Source organism: Centroberyx affinis, unplaced genomic scaffold, assembly GCF_046629955.1.
Source record: "Centroberyx affinis isolate AG114_WGS23_722 - 3 ecotype Tasmania unplaced genomic scaffold, CSIRO-AGI_Caff_v1 ptg001607l_1, whole genome shotgun sequence".
Taxonomy (NCBI): domain Eukaryota; kingdom Metazoa; phylum Chordata; class Actinopteri; order Beryciformes; family Berycidae; genus Centroberyx; species Centroberyx affinis.
Window position 1 is genome coordinate 55,360 of NW_027280051.1, and position 14,982 is coordinate 70,341.

A 14,982-nucleotide genomic window follows, 5' to 3' on the forward strand; every position below is an offset into this window, starting at 1 on the left:
GAGTCTATGATGATCGGTAAATTATTCTTGATAACTGCAATATTACATTTAAAGGAAACGTTTTATTTTCTTCTTCACGTATATTCCCTTCTAGATGTTAATTGCTGTTTGCACAAGCCTAGCTGCTACAGTAACGTATGTACATTAAAGGCCTTTGCTCGACAAGATTTACCCAGGCAAATGCCAATAATGTTTAAATTTTAATAATTATCAAACTGATTATCTGGGACCAGATATAAGAAATGTTGTGTAATGTCTCAATCTATAGGAATGTTTAATTTTCAGGAGGTTAAGTTGTGATTTTCATTTCAGTTGCTGTGATACAGAAAAATCACATTAGGAAAGAGTTCAAAAAATTTCCATTTGTTGACAACAATGCAATGGGTTAATGTATTTTTATGGTACAAAACTATTGATTTGCAGTTAGATGTTCCTGGATGTGTGAACTCTTAAACTATCTCAGAAAGTGCAAGGAGGTCTGTTCATTTAACCATGTAGATGAGCTGAGAAAAGACTCTCTGAGGCCAAATTAATTGGAAAATAAGTGGACACTTGCCAGAAAGCTCAGCAGTGAAAACTGGTTGGTGCAGGAAAGGGAAAGCATGGCCTTGAAAGCTCATTTCAGAATGCAGTGTTCTCAGTGGCAGTGCTTTTCTAAACCTTTCTTTTGGCCTTTGCATTTGTTAATCGATATTCTCTTTAAATTTGATTGCCGCGCCTACTGACCAGTACAATATTTTCTCTAGTTCACAATAGCAAAACAATGTCTGTACAGTTTCTTTGTCTCACATCCAGCACACAATCCTTAACATTCAGAGAACACAGCCATTACACAGAAATATGTCAATTGAACTAGATGGTGAGGAGAATGCCTCTTTAAACACAAAGGGAAGCATATCCAGTAAGTTTAAGCAGTGAGGATTGTGATAAAATGGGGAAATATGTTGCCAAGCTGACATATTTGACACATAAACAGTGATGAAAAAATGCAAATGATTTATGTGTGAAGACCAGTACTGATATTTTTGACATCTGGGTGCTATGTCATTCTAGCCTTGAAAAGAGTAAATACCTCATGTTGTTCAACTTGATCAGTGAGATATTTAGTAACCACTCATTCATCACCAGCATTCATCGCCACCATTCTCATGTAAAATGTAAAAAAAAAAGTCATTATATTTGATGAAAATGCCATGCTAATATCTGAGTTGTCTATTTTTTCCAGGTGCTGCACTGGGCCAGAACACAGTCTTTGAGGAAACGACTTCCCCTCCTGCTCTTTAGAGGCAAGATTCGAGCATAACAAAGCAACATTTCAAAGGAAAAGTGATACCGCTCTCATAGATTCGTTTTCATAAAATGTGGTCATTGTTGTGCATTATTTAGTATGTTTAAAGTACATTTTAAGAGACAAAGAAGCCAATGGCAGTGATGAGTCTGCACAAAATATTTCGAGCGATGACTAAAGATGGTCTGAGGTATTTCCTCCTATCTGGACAAAATTCACCGAGGACCCATTTGTCAAAATCAGTGGCATTGTCCTTTAATGGAATTTGTTCAAAAGATGATCCAATCATCCAGTCTCCTATTTATCACTGGACAAGCAGTTTCTCATATTAAAAGTTCTTGCATCTGGACAAATGCACATAATTTAGAAGTCTAACAATGTTTATCTGTTTTTCTATACAATGGGGGAGATGTGTTAATTGAAAACTCTGATTGCAACCGTAATGGAGATACACAAGATGTTAAAAAAAACCTTTTTGTTTATTCAGAGAACACATTAGTGCTTCCTTAAACCACTTACCACTTTAAAGCATACAGAAGGTACAAATTCTATTATTTTTGAAATGGAAGATAACACACCTTATTCGGCACTGTCTCAATGCTCCGAAGACTTTTGCAATGACCTATGACCACAAAATATTCTGTATTATAATTACATTACTAAAAGCTTTAAGACACATTCCGCACAAGCATTCAGTCAATTGAAAGTTTTTGTTTATGCAGACATTTGTATTTACATAGTGTGCATGTAGGCATGCACATATATGCACAATTTAATACTGAGTTATGGTGCATTTGACAATTTGAGTACAAAAGTGTAAGTTCTACTGTAGCTACCTGCATACATATTTGTATACTGTACAAAAATAACAACCCCGTAGTTTACAACTCAATCTGTCCATATTGTAAAAGATGTAAACATGGATTTAGATACTTAAACTTCTCTCACCATGTGCTGCTCATGTTTTGGTAACTTAAAGTAAGTCGTTTTTTACATTGTGTCCACTACTATGAAGCACAGACAAAAGGCTTTATTCATCTTTGCTTTTATCCTCATTCATCTTTTCTTTCATATATTGCTGGTTTGCAACCCAATGGCAGATATTTAAGAATTTCAGTCTTTTTCACTGTGCTCTCGCCTAATTTATTTTATGGGTTGGTGGTACGTGTCCTGAATGTGCTGCACCTGTATAACTGCAAACCTAAAAGAAACTGAAAAAAAAATAAAAAATGTAACAATATTGGTGAGCTTTTGAAAAAGGCCACCGAAATGATATCTGGTAACACCACATAAAGCCACCGTATAAAAGGCAACATAACTTCAAAAACAATATTACACCGTGTCTGTAAGTGACTGCAAATAAATAAGTATTGGCAAAGGCATAGATTGCTGCAGGCATGTTTGTTTTATAGCTAAGAGTAACATGACAGGACATGGGTTTGCTTTGTGTGTCCCCCAAAGAATTGTGACCCACTGAACCATGATGTAGATCTAGCAAAATTGTGTAGATAAACCTAAATCTCAGATACACTTTGTAATATTTTGGTCGACTGATCGTTCCTCTAAATCAATCAATGTCTGTACTAAGCTGATATCTCTATTATGTTTGGCAAATGTCAGGCACAATAATAAGAACAAGGTTGGCTGTATTATCACAATACATTTTGGCACATTCTCTTGAGAAAACAACATTCAAATAGAAAAAATACTACACTTCAACAAAAACAACAAAAAGACAGTCAAGTGCCACTAATAAGGTATCCATGACAGTACACAAATATAACCAATTGCACTTTTAAACAACCCAATAAAATTAATGCATACATCCCAGACAACTCACCCTTTACTAAGCTCCATTGTAGTTTCGTCTATTTCAACCCCTATGATGGATTCTGGCATCCTTCCAATTTAGAAATTCTCAGTAAATTTTACAGAAGCGTATCCACCTCAAAACCTACAGATACGCGGTGGCCTTTTGGACAGAATGTGCCAAGGTGCCCCCTCTGTTTGTTGGCACTGTGTTACAGTAGCTGAAGCTCTGCGTTGCTTGAAAGAGAAGAGCGTAGCACCCTTTCCCCTCCTACTTAAACTAAGGGCATCCATCTCAAAATAGAGGGACAAATGAAAAGAGAGGGGCATGTAAAAGAGAGGAAAAGAGTCACCTATTTATCTCATAGTGGACGGGGTCCCTTCCTCCTCAGTCTCTTTATGGGGCATGGTGAGGGTCTGAGTCTACGCACAGGTAGTGACGGTCATGATGTTCCCACTGTTGGCCCCCCCACTGCCACAGGAGCTGGGGGGAGAGCTGTGGCTGCCAGCTGCCCCGCTGCCCTTGTCAGCTGGCTTCTTGTCCTTCTGTTTCAGGTGAACCTTTGCGTGTCTCTTACGCTCGTCACTTCTGGCAAACTTGCGTCCACAGAACTCACAGGAGAAGGGCTTCTCGCCCGTGTGCGTGCGGATGTGCGTGGTCAGGTGGTCGCTCCGGCTGAAGGAGCGCATGCATATTCGGCACTGGAAGGGTTTGTGGCCCGTGTGGATGCGCAGGTGACGCGTCAGCTCGTCTGAGCGCGAGAAGCGTCTGTCGCAGTTCTCGGCCGGACAGGCGTGCGGCCGTTCGTGCACCGGAGTTTTGCTGGGCCGGTTGGGGTACTTCCTTGGCCGGATGGGTTTGAGCGTCAGAGTCTGCGGCGGCGGGTGGTGCTGGGGAGCGTGCTGCTGCCCGCCGATGAAACCCGGGTGGATCTGCTGCTTGTCTTTGAACGCTCTGATGGTCTCCAGGGGCGTGATGGGCGGAGGGTTGACTCGGATGGGGTCCATGCTCTGGAAGGGCTTGTGCTCCATCACGCCGACCTCGCCCTGATGGTGGAAAAGGTTGTAGTCGGGGATCATGGAGAAAAGGCTCCCGTCCATGGAGGCTTTGGAGGTGCCGTGATAGTCATTGCCGGGGTAGGCGAGGGCGGTGCTGGTGGCGGGGCTGTGGTGGAAGGAGACCTGGTCCTGGTACAGGTCACTGCAGGTGGAGTAGGCAGGCAGCGGCGGACCGTACACCTGCTCCATGTCTGACGTCTGTCCGCCCATGCTGGCCGCAGAGGACGATGTCTGCGTCGTTACGGTGCCGGGCGACGGAGAAACGCCCAGGATCCCTGCGCTGACTAGACTGATGATATTGTTGTCAGAGCACCAGCCAGAGCCACCGATGCCACCTGACGGAGGAGTGTCAAAGGCAAACTTCCCTAGATAGGTGACAGTCTGCCCGCTGCGGTTGGACTGGAAGCTGGATCCATACTGAATCTCTGCGGTTGCTTTCTCACTTCCCATGCCCAGATCCATGATATTATCTGGATTAAAGGGGAGAAAAACAGATACTGTGAATAAATCATTCACATGGATGCTCAAACATGAATATGAAATACAATCAGCTGAGAAAGGAAAGCCTGTGAAAGTGATAATGTTGCACAATCTTGTGGGGAAAAAAAAGTCTAGAAAATCTAGTATATTAAGCTATGCTAAATATGAACTTGCTTGATTCAGTGACAGTCCTTGGTTAGTCCGAATTCAGCTTCTCTGCATATCTGTAATAGTCTGCTAACAAGAGATCAAAAATAAAAGAAGTCCAATACAGTTCATAAAGAAAATGTGAGCGCTGTCAGACCTGTAAGTTAACTGACTGACTGCTGCATCTGAGACAGTGGTGTGTGTCTCTCTCAGATCCCACAAGCTCTCATAAATCAAGACCTAAACACCCCCTTTGATCCAGTCATTGTGTCCCACAGGAGGACAGCCAAACTGAATGGCAAGATCTGATTTCTTTACAACAGGGAGGATTATAAGGCAGACGCCACTTCTACCACGCTCCAGGATTCAAAACATATTTGCAGTAAAGAACATCTGCACAAAATGAGGAAAATCGAAGTGCCAAGCGTTTCCTCTCCAGAACTCGGCGTCAATGTGGAAAATTTTGAGATTTTAGAACTTTGCAGATTTTAGAACAACGCTTTCACAAACTTTCTTGATATTTTGTCTAAGCATAATATTTTACAGAATCTCACACTATAGTCTGAACATATGCCAATTAACTTATTGACACAGATGCCATGGAAAGCATCAGATGCAGATGTGGTTTGATGGACAGAGGATACCTTTCTGTGGTGCTCAGGCTCTCTGAGGTTAGATTTGAGACGACATTTGAACAGAATTGTTACATAAACCGAGGTGAAACAGCCCTTCCTTCGATTTGCAAGAAATCATACACAGGGGTGCTTAGTTATTCACTCCCAGTAATTACTGTCTGTTTACCAGAATTTGGCTAAAGGCAAATCATGATGAAACAAACAAAAGCAAAATTACATACATTGCACAAGACTATTCTACACAGGAGGTACACAACAACGGTGACACTTGTGGCATAATTTTGCTTTGGATATGACACCGAGAAAGCAAGCCTGAAATAACAGTAATGTATTCTACTGTAAATCTTTAGTCTCTAGGTGGTAATTTGAGTTGTGGGATATTTAAGCAGAATGGGTGGCATGAAATAATGCCATCGTTCTTTTCTTACAGGTCAATCCTGTGGTGCACAGCAAACACCTGCTCCACCTGCACCACCACTGCTTACTTCTACAAGAATTTATAATTCTTATTTGTCAAAACACTGACAAGAATTTATACATACATAATTTTTTATAGTCTATAATGTAAATTTCACCAGGGCCATAGCAGATAAAATAGCAAATATGACACACACACACACACACACACACACACACACACCTGTAACATCTTTTAGTATCCAGTCTCATTCCGTTTTTAAAATATCTCCAGTCTGGGCTTACATAAAATATATAGGAGTGTTTATAGAAAAATGTGATATCATGATCTCAAAGTGGCTTATATTTAATTTATTTTAAATATATATGTTTAAGTCTCATATTTAAGAGCTGGTGCTGCGGTAATTGAAAAGCACACTGTTGAGGTAAACCATGGGAAGAAAACACACCAGGCCGAACCCAGACTGACTGCTGTTTGAATTCTTATTTTTTCACAAAAAACTTGAACATTAAAAAAAAATGTTTCAGGGACAAGGATCGACGAGATAGAAGGTAATTGTGGTCTGGGACTATTAGTGCATCACACGCTGGTCTTTTCAGTTAGGGAAATAAAGATTTTGTTTATTCGTTCAGCATTGACCCATCACCTCAGAAGGTGAGGCTGTGCAATTAGGGGTTGATTTAATGCCAATTTACGACACTGAAGTAAATAAACGAGTCATCCTAATACGGCCGTCTAAATTAATCAAAAACATAGGTTAATCTGGACCAAGTAATAAATCAATCAATAGATTCCCAGGCCTCGCAACTCACTGAATATACATGGGCCTGGTGTGTAAGCGTGATTCAGAGAGAAACGCAGCAACAGACGCCTACCAAAACCCAATCTCTCACATGTAAATAGACTTATGAATGAAAGTCATTGTCTAAAGTACTTGGACCATCTTCACAAACGGACACTGGCTTAATAAATCAGGGGCATTTCTGGCCTGACCACATTCATCAAATACATTTTTTCCTCGTAACCTACCGACTTCAGTTTCAATCAATAGCCTATATTGCTTTTTTAGAGGACTTTGCGTAAAACAGAGCCCTTTTCCACAACGTTCACTCATGTCATTTCCTCAAACATGCTTAAGCTTTGACGAGTAAAAATCACTGTAAATGTAGTAGATTTTCTCAAACCTGACATCTTAGCGGAGGATTTTTTTTAAAAAGTTTCTCAGATCAATACAGTTGCCCTTTTTTTCACATCGCAGTTGAAATTCGGACACTTCGGCTTTACGCTACGGGCAGGGGAAAAATGGATTTTCACATCGCCGGCCTGACAACTTATGATTTTTACTTGTGATTCCAATTTACGGTAATCAGTGTTAGACCTGACCATGAAAAAGTATTCAATAAGGGAATCTGTTTTTGTGCGCAATAGCCAAGCGCAAACAGGTGCTCCAAGCCCCGAGACAACTGTTGCCTTTTGCGCACATCGTAGTTTGAATGACTTTGACCAAAACACATGATATAAAAAAAAAAGTAAGTGTAGGCCTAATTCTTACCTGTGTTCATCTGTGAATAGTGGTTAATAGAATCCGTACTGGTGAAAATATTCATAGACGTCGGGATGTCCTCTTCTGGGTAGAGACTGTCGGGAATCGTGTTAATTAAACTGCTCATGGTAAGAGGGAGCTTGTCCGCTAGTTTCCCTGTCATAGCAGTTATATTCAGCCCGACATAAATGACAGCGCGCAGGTATCCAAATAGTTACACAGACAGCGGGTGTTCTCAAACTGGAAAACACACAGGTGAGAATCACGCGTTAAAAAAAAGGGAGAGAGAGAGAGAGAGAGAGAGAGAGAGAGAGGAGCAGGGATGGATCCTGTTGCCGTATCCAAGTATCCCGCGGAGAATGAGCAGCGCTGGTATCTCCTCCTGTATGATCACGGGCTTTTGTTGTTATTAATCTGATCACTGTGGAAGCTGATGGGCTGCTTGTGGGGGAATTTGAAGTCTGTGAATCAATGGAGGTGGTGGTGGTGTTGGTTGCACAAGAGCAGCTCTACTTGCTCTATTGGAGCTGGATAGGGGACTCCAGTCTGTCCGTATTAAATAGGGGGATGGAACATTCGCGTGACGTAGATGACCATATATGGATAGGCTGCACAGAGCCAGGCTCTCCACAGCGCGTCAGTCGGTGGAAACTACAGTAGAGGCAAAGGCTCCGACAGATACAAAGTTTTACAAAATATACTTGTCATAATACAACGGTGGCCTGCAACGGGATAAGCACGCGGCTGCTGTTTGCTCCCGTTACTGTGGAAAACAATGCACTGATTCATGTTAACTTATAGGGACTTTTTTTTTTATTATCGGTCTTTATGGAATACTTTGTGGACTGTACGACACCTGCGGTAATCCACTGATGGAGACAAAGGTTTCAAGATAGCGTTAAGTACCCACAGGTCTTGGAAATATATAGAAAAAAACTTTCAGATTTTAAGATTAGAATTAAAAATTAGAATAACATAACATAATAAAAGATAGGCTAACATAACATGTAACCAAAGAAAATACCTAAAAATGACTGCTGTGGCAGGATGTGAGCTATTGTGCGTGTGTGCGCGCGCGTGCGTGCGTGTTTGAGTGTGTTTGTGTGTGTGTGTGAGAGTAGGAAGGGGGGCGTCGTCGGAGCATCAACACGCATATAATAGGCTTGTTTATGCTATTAACTACATATTGTTGATTCAAGTTCACGGTTTTGACAAAATCAATATTTGGATGAGAGGATGTTTCTTTATTGGCTTTACTCCCGAGGTTCTCTGTTGTCCTAACAGGCCCAGATAAAAAAAAAATCACTTGGAACAGTATGAAATTTTATTATATAATTTTATTATACCGCTTGAACCCAACTGCATGCATGTGCGCAGAGTTTGGACCGTCCCGTATTGCAGAACATTGGTTTAAAACCCTTTTCATGCAGCAACACTGTCTTACAAAGACAGTAATTGACGGAGTTAATCGCTTGTAAATATTGCAGGCGCTTTGTAAATCCACAGGCTTGCTTTGACTTGGAGCGCCAAGTGGCCGCTGAAGTGGAAACCCCAAATAAGGCAGTGTCCGGCCCCGCCCCTCCATGACTGTATTTGGTCCGCAGAGTTCCGGGTAAACTGGTAGTGGAAAAGTGATCGGAACCCGCAGCCATGTAAAGAGATCACACTGGACAAAGCGTCATGGCTCTCTTTTCACCAGTTTGGCAATTTGTGATCCAAAATAAGCTTGTATGTTTACCAAATAAACAGTCACAGATATGCCTTTATAGTTTATTAGGTCACATGGAAAGGAGGTGCTTTCCCGCCAGCCTGTAGTTTCTTCACTGAGCTCAAACTAATCACTGTCAGTTAAAATGAGCAACAGCTCACTCTTTTTAGCTGTTGCATCCCTAGTTCACAGCTTGGTAAAGTGTTGGACAGTGTGGCAAACTTCATGGCTCTTTTCAGCAGAATGTGCAGCGTTATTACAAAATAGATCACATGGGCCTTCGCAGAAATATTGAATGAAAATGCCAATGCCTGAATATTCAGACCTGAGAAATTAGTAATACCTGAATGAACTGAAACTGTAAATAGAGTGTGTGGGAGAATTAGTCTGAATCATGCTTGGTGTTTAGGGGGCTTATACAAACAGAGCAACAGGCAGTGATCTCATGTGTCTCATCTGTCTGTGTGTGTGTGTGTCTTATGGGTACCATTCATACCAGCAGGCACTATGGCATCCTGTTGATTTAGTCTTTCCCCAGTATCCGGAGTCAGCAAAGATTGACAGTCATGCTCCATGACTGTCAGTCTTCAGAGTTAATTCAGAAGCACACTCTTGAGGTCGACCAAAGATAGGCTTCCTACCAGAGCAGTGACTTAACGCTGGCTTCTTCAACCCTGTTACGCTGAGTCACTCCCTAACCTCGCTCTATGTATCACAGCAGGGAGCACAGTGATCCAGGTCAAAAGGCACCAAAGGTTACAAGTATCATTCATCGCTTGTCGTGGGACGAGGCTCCTCACAGCCTCGAGCCGTCCAGTCCCATGATGTCTGCCAGCATCATACAGCTGTGCTGCGGATCTTCACCGCTGTCATGTGTGTGTGTGTGTGTGTGTGTGAGGACAGTGATCTACAGATTCCTCCAGATCTTTAGTCTTGTTTATTTATATAGCCCTTTATCACAGTCAAGTCTCAAAGGGCTTTACATCATACTGTACATACATACTACATATATTCACATCATATACATTCTATACTAGGTCATATACTTCATATATATCATTTACTACACCATATACACATCCGTCACAAGTACAGTGAGGTCAAAGATGTTGATGTTTCGCACAGCCTACAACATTCAATCTGTAATTGCGGTACTGTCACCCTACCACGGGCCTTGTTTAAATATTGATTTATTGGGTTGAAGATATTTTTTTTTCACTCTGATATTTGTTTGAGCTTGTGATCAATAACTTCCTATGTGTGTCAGGTGAAGCTGAGTGTTACAGGTGTTAAGGTTGTAAAAGGTTTGTACATAATGTCTGTAAACACTGGACTCTATTTTGGATTATGATGGGATAAAAAAAAGTTCCAAAAAGCTTATCAAAATGCTTGATTTCTATCAAGTCAACCTCTTCAAAAACACATGATGTGAATATTATCAGGTTAGGTGGTCCAATAATTTCCAAACTGTAATTCTAAGAATAGCTGTCACTTGAACATCAAACAAAGAATGTATTCATTAATTTGACCATCAACTGTAATTTGCACTAACCTAGGAATGTGTTATATATAGCTTCACAGGTTAATCAATGCTATGGGAGCTCCATGGAAACGGTTACCACAACTATCATGTTTATCAATGCAAACCAATGGGGGAATTCCCTTCCGGGTAACAGGGAGAGTTGAGGGACTTATTTCTGGGTAGTCACTTTCCTCAGGGGAAGCCTTTGTATGACTTTGAGGCTGGAAAGTTGGCCAACCCGGCTGGAATATACTACCTGTAGCCTGTTTCCTCGACTGAGCTGCGGTGTCACACGAGGCCGGCCTCCAGGGTGTGTAACTGCTGGTGGCGTTGCACCTCTTCGACCGCAGCACTCTGACTCCTTTGCATACAGGGATTCCGTGGAAGCACCGGTTCACTTTAATGCACAGTGGAAAAATTCAAAGGCACTATGGATATAGTCAAATTAGTTTTGTTTTTTCCAAGCTTCATGGGGACAGCTCGTGTGATTGTTCCTTGTTGTTGCTGCAAGTCAACACTAGAGCTGTGGAAAGACAAACTGTTCCCAGTAATACCGGTACAGACGTGAAACCATATGATTTCTCTAATCTTTGCATTTTTGTGGTCCTTTTTTCAACCAAAGGCATTTACTATCCTCATGTACATTTTAGTGTTGATAACATGAAATGACAAATGTTAAGGCTGATCAGTCTGTAGATATTGTTGATCATACTTGTTTAAACTTTGCCTTTGATAAATCTTATATTATTCCTACACCTGAGTGGGCATTTCAGCTGCAGCCAGATTCTTCCCTATATTCTTCTTCCTCACTATATTTTGTACTCAATCACAAGCTTGATGTCCAGGTCCTGACCAAGTAAATGAGCCCAAAACTACTATATCATCCCACTGCCATCTTCCTGTCATCGCTCTCAGTTGAGAACCTCATATTTCCAAATTTTCACTTTTTAGCTTGACCACCATGCATTATTGAGTTTATCCAACGGGTTTTGAATGGATTAGAATGCTCCCAAGGCTCGTACAATTTTCTCTACCCGTAGAGGAACCATATAATCCTTTAACTGAAGTTAAAACAATCACCAAAACTGGAGTTATGAGGTTTTCACATGACAACGGCGCTATGCTTATACATAAATAATGTTTCATTATTGTTTCATAGTTTCATTTGACATAACACACATTAAAGGTATAATCTATGAATTCTGGTTTATTATTAAGTCCAATATGTTGCATGTCAGTTGAATGCAACAGCACTATAGTACTCGGTTCTTATCTGTGGTATATATGCAGAGTTTTGTTTTTCACAGTTAATAGTAGGGATAAAAACACAGATGAATTTAAGGTCAGTGCATAGACTTCAGAAAAAAATCTGTAGAGGTCAAAGAGTATTAGAAAAAAATTAGCAATTTAAAATACAGTTTTCCTTGTTGATGAATGTAAACACGAGATCAATCGTGCATAAAGACCATGTGGATATTAATGCGAATTCCTCTTCAAATCCCCAGGTGCAGTAAACTGCACTGGATCTCTGCAATCAGTCAGACTTGTAGAACAATGCCAGTCTGTTGAGGTCAAACGTACAGTAAATAAATGTGCAAAGTGGTCCGCAGACCATACTGTTGACATGCATTGAACAGATGTCACACTCAAATCCATTTTACCACTCTTCAGAATAAGTGATGAACTGGGGGAAATTCTCAAGTGAAAAAAAAAAATCTCCTGCACGTTTTACCAGCAACAGCAAGAGAAAAAAAATGGAGACTCAAGTCATCATGCATATTAGATCACTTGCGGTTAGGCAATTGAATTGATTATACAAATTCCTTTTAATTAATGTTAGTTTGAATAAATTAAGGAAATATTAAATGCCTTTCCCATATCATCAAGGGATGTGAGAAGTTGTTTTTTTCAGAGAATGCAATATACTGCACACTGTTGAACTACAGCTGTCAGTTTTTCTTAATCATAATATCTCAACTCTCCTGATAATTGGAGTAAAATAAACACATACAAGGAAGCTGAGTGGCAAAACCCAGCTGTTTTGGCAGAATATCTCCAAGATATAAGGAAGAAATAATGCACAGTGTATTTGGAACGGCACAACTTGGCGTTTCATTGGTGAAGTGGTGGATTGAAGTAGGTGGATTTGGAAGAATGCTCTCCCACTTGGCATGCTGCACACTGAGTGTGATGGTGTGGAATTATGCTCCACTTGCCAATTGTTAAAAATGTTATTTCATAAGTCAAATAAGATGGGTAAATCAAGGTCAAGAGCGATATTCCAACTGACGGATACTTAACATTTTTTCAGAAGGAATGGACTGCCTGACTATCTGTGCACTTGTGCATTGTTTTGGTTGTTTTGTTTGTGGACCAGGCTGCTTTGACTGCTAAGTCGGGGAGGCAAACAAAGCGAATGCAGGACAATTTGATCAATGATCTCCCAGAGTTCATCAAGAGGGCACATAGAGGTTTACCAAGGCTGGCTTAACCACCAAAGGAACAAAAACCTCCATTACCTACTCCAGCCTAGCCCACTGATGAGACACCAAATTAGGGTCAATGAAACCACCAACAAAAGATTGATCATCAGAACATCAAAGTCCCTCATGTAAATCCAGCCTTTTTCAGACATCTGGGGTATTGATACAAACCCCTCCCAGAGGAGAGGTGCTGGTTAGAAACCAATATTCCTCATGGGGGGCACTCTGACCCACCCTCTACAAAGAACCGTGGAAGTCTGAAAAGTATCTCCTAGTGAAAGGGTTGAAAAGTTTATCCATACCATCCTCTACAGACCTGCCAGGTAGGCCCCTTATGCAACTGTCCAAAGTTCAAAATGGGTTCATCATCCCAAAGTTAAATTCAAGGACGATTCAACATGTGTTGGTTAGAGAAAGTCTTCTTCTCACAATATCATTTTGAGACCGGAAACAGCTCAGAATCTTTCCTATCGGTGTAAGAGTGGTCAATGGAAATATGATAAACAATTACACAAACAGCAAGTTCCCTTCACCCAAAACACTGCAGGCCCTGCAGCCCCTCCCCCTGCCCTGTCACTCTGAAGAGTATTTTGGTTCAAGTTCCACTGTGGCATCCGGCTGTGTTGCGGTCTCGGTTTCACCTCCCACTTCCTTTTTTTGGCCCTGACGTGTTTCCTCCCCTGAATTAGAATCAACTCTTTCCACACAGAGTTGTGATATCAGGTCCTCTTCCTTCTCTTGTCGGCCGTGTTCGGAAACTAATAAGAAATCCCCAATGAGGTCAAAATCTATTTCTCAAATCCCTGGCCCCCGGATCACGTGACAGAGATACAGCACAACATCAAAACCTATTAGTTGGTTGTAACACAAAGAGGAAATCTCTTTTAACTCAACCATGAGAGAGAGAGAGAGGGAGAGAGAGAGAGAGAGAGAGAGAGAGAGAGAGAGAGCTGACGCTGCAAGCTTTCAAAGCATTCATACAATTTAATTAAGAGTAAGTGAGGAAAATTCACACCATTAACATTATCGTATCTACTGATGCTACTTCCACAGGATGAAACAGTCCAGAAGTGGCTTCTTCCACATGTGTTAGTGATGAAGAAGAGAGGTTACCCAGGCTGAGGATCCTTCAGTCTTTGTGGTTCTGGGTGAGGAACTGCAGGGTGGCCACAGGCGCTCCCAGGTCAAATCTACTGATGAAGGCCTGTGGATCCCATTTACCTGGAGCAGCAGGATGACACAGAAACACACACACACACAGACATCCATTTACTGGTCCACACATTTGGGTTGAATTGTACTGAAAAATCAAGGTGCATTTTAAACGTCATACAACAACACCGTTTTTGCATATAGTTCAAATTAATTAAGACTTAAAGAGAAAATAAATGCCTTTCATTATCAAGCAATTGAACCTCATGATGGTTTATTACACGCATAATCTAACTTATCATAGCAAACAAACCATCTTTTTTTGTCTGGATAAATTCACCACACTGTGAGTGCAATATGCAATGCCTTACGAGAGCATTTCTCATGACCGCTCGGTCCATGTTTAAGGGCTATGAGGCCTAACTGAGCAGCACATGGCTCTGGGATGTGAGTCACTGAGAACAGCACTGCTGAAAATAAAACATGTTGCTGTAATGATGGAGGTGGGAACGCAAGGACGTATTGGCAAGAAGATATGATTCAATCGCCTGGACTGTTTTTTTTTTTTTCCCCTCCCCTCTTAAACAAACACCAGACGGCCATCCGGCTGGTATGACAATATCACTTCATAGATTTGACAACCACTGATTCCCTGCAGCTTCCCCCTCCCTTTACGAAAAAAAAAAAAAAAAAGACAAATTCACAATTATCATTCCAAGGCACCAAAACCCTGTGTGC

The 14,982-nt window shown here is 41.2% G+C and overlaps 2 protein-coding genes across 2 annotated transcripts in view; both read right to left on the reverse strand.

The window, feature by feature from the left end:
- Nucleotides 1–1,746: 1,746 nt before the first annotated feature.
- On the reverse strand, nucleotides 1,747–7,892 carry egr3 (early growth response 3). Its single transcript, XM_071528076.1, has 2 exons — nucleotides 7,389–7,892; nucleotides 1,747–4,626 (listed from the first exon to the last, which is right to left on the reverse strand). The coding sequence occupies exons 1-2, from the start codon at nucleotides 7,540–7,542 to the stop codon at nucleotides 3,521–3,523; spliced, it is 1,260 nt and encodes a 419-aa protein (XP_071384177.1). The 5' UTR covers nucleotides 7,543–7,892; the 3' UTR covers nucleotides 1,747–3,520.
- Nucleotides 7,893–14,068: 6,176 nt separating this feature from the next.
- The window catches only part of LOC139651234 (phosphatidylethanolamine-binding protein 4), a 45,550-nt gene continuing 44,636 nt past the window's right edge, over nucleotides 14,069–14,982 (reverse strand). The window contains exon 5 of the mRNA XM_071528077.1: nucleotides 14,069–14,313. Coding sequence (XP_071384178.1) covers nucleotides 14,222–14,313 — 92 coding nt within the window. The 3' untranslated portion in view covers nucleotides 14,069–14,221. The remainder of the gene's footprint in view (nucleotides 14,314–14,982) is intronic.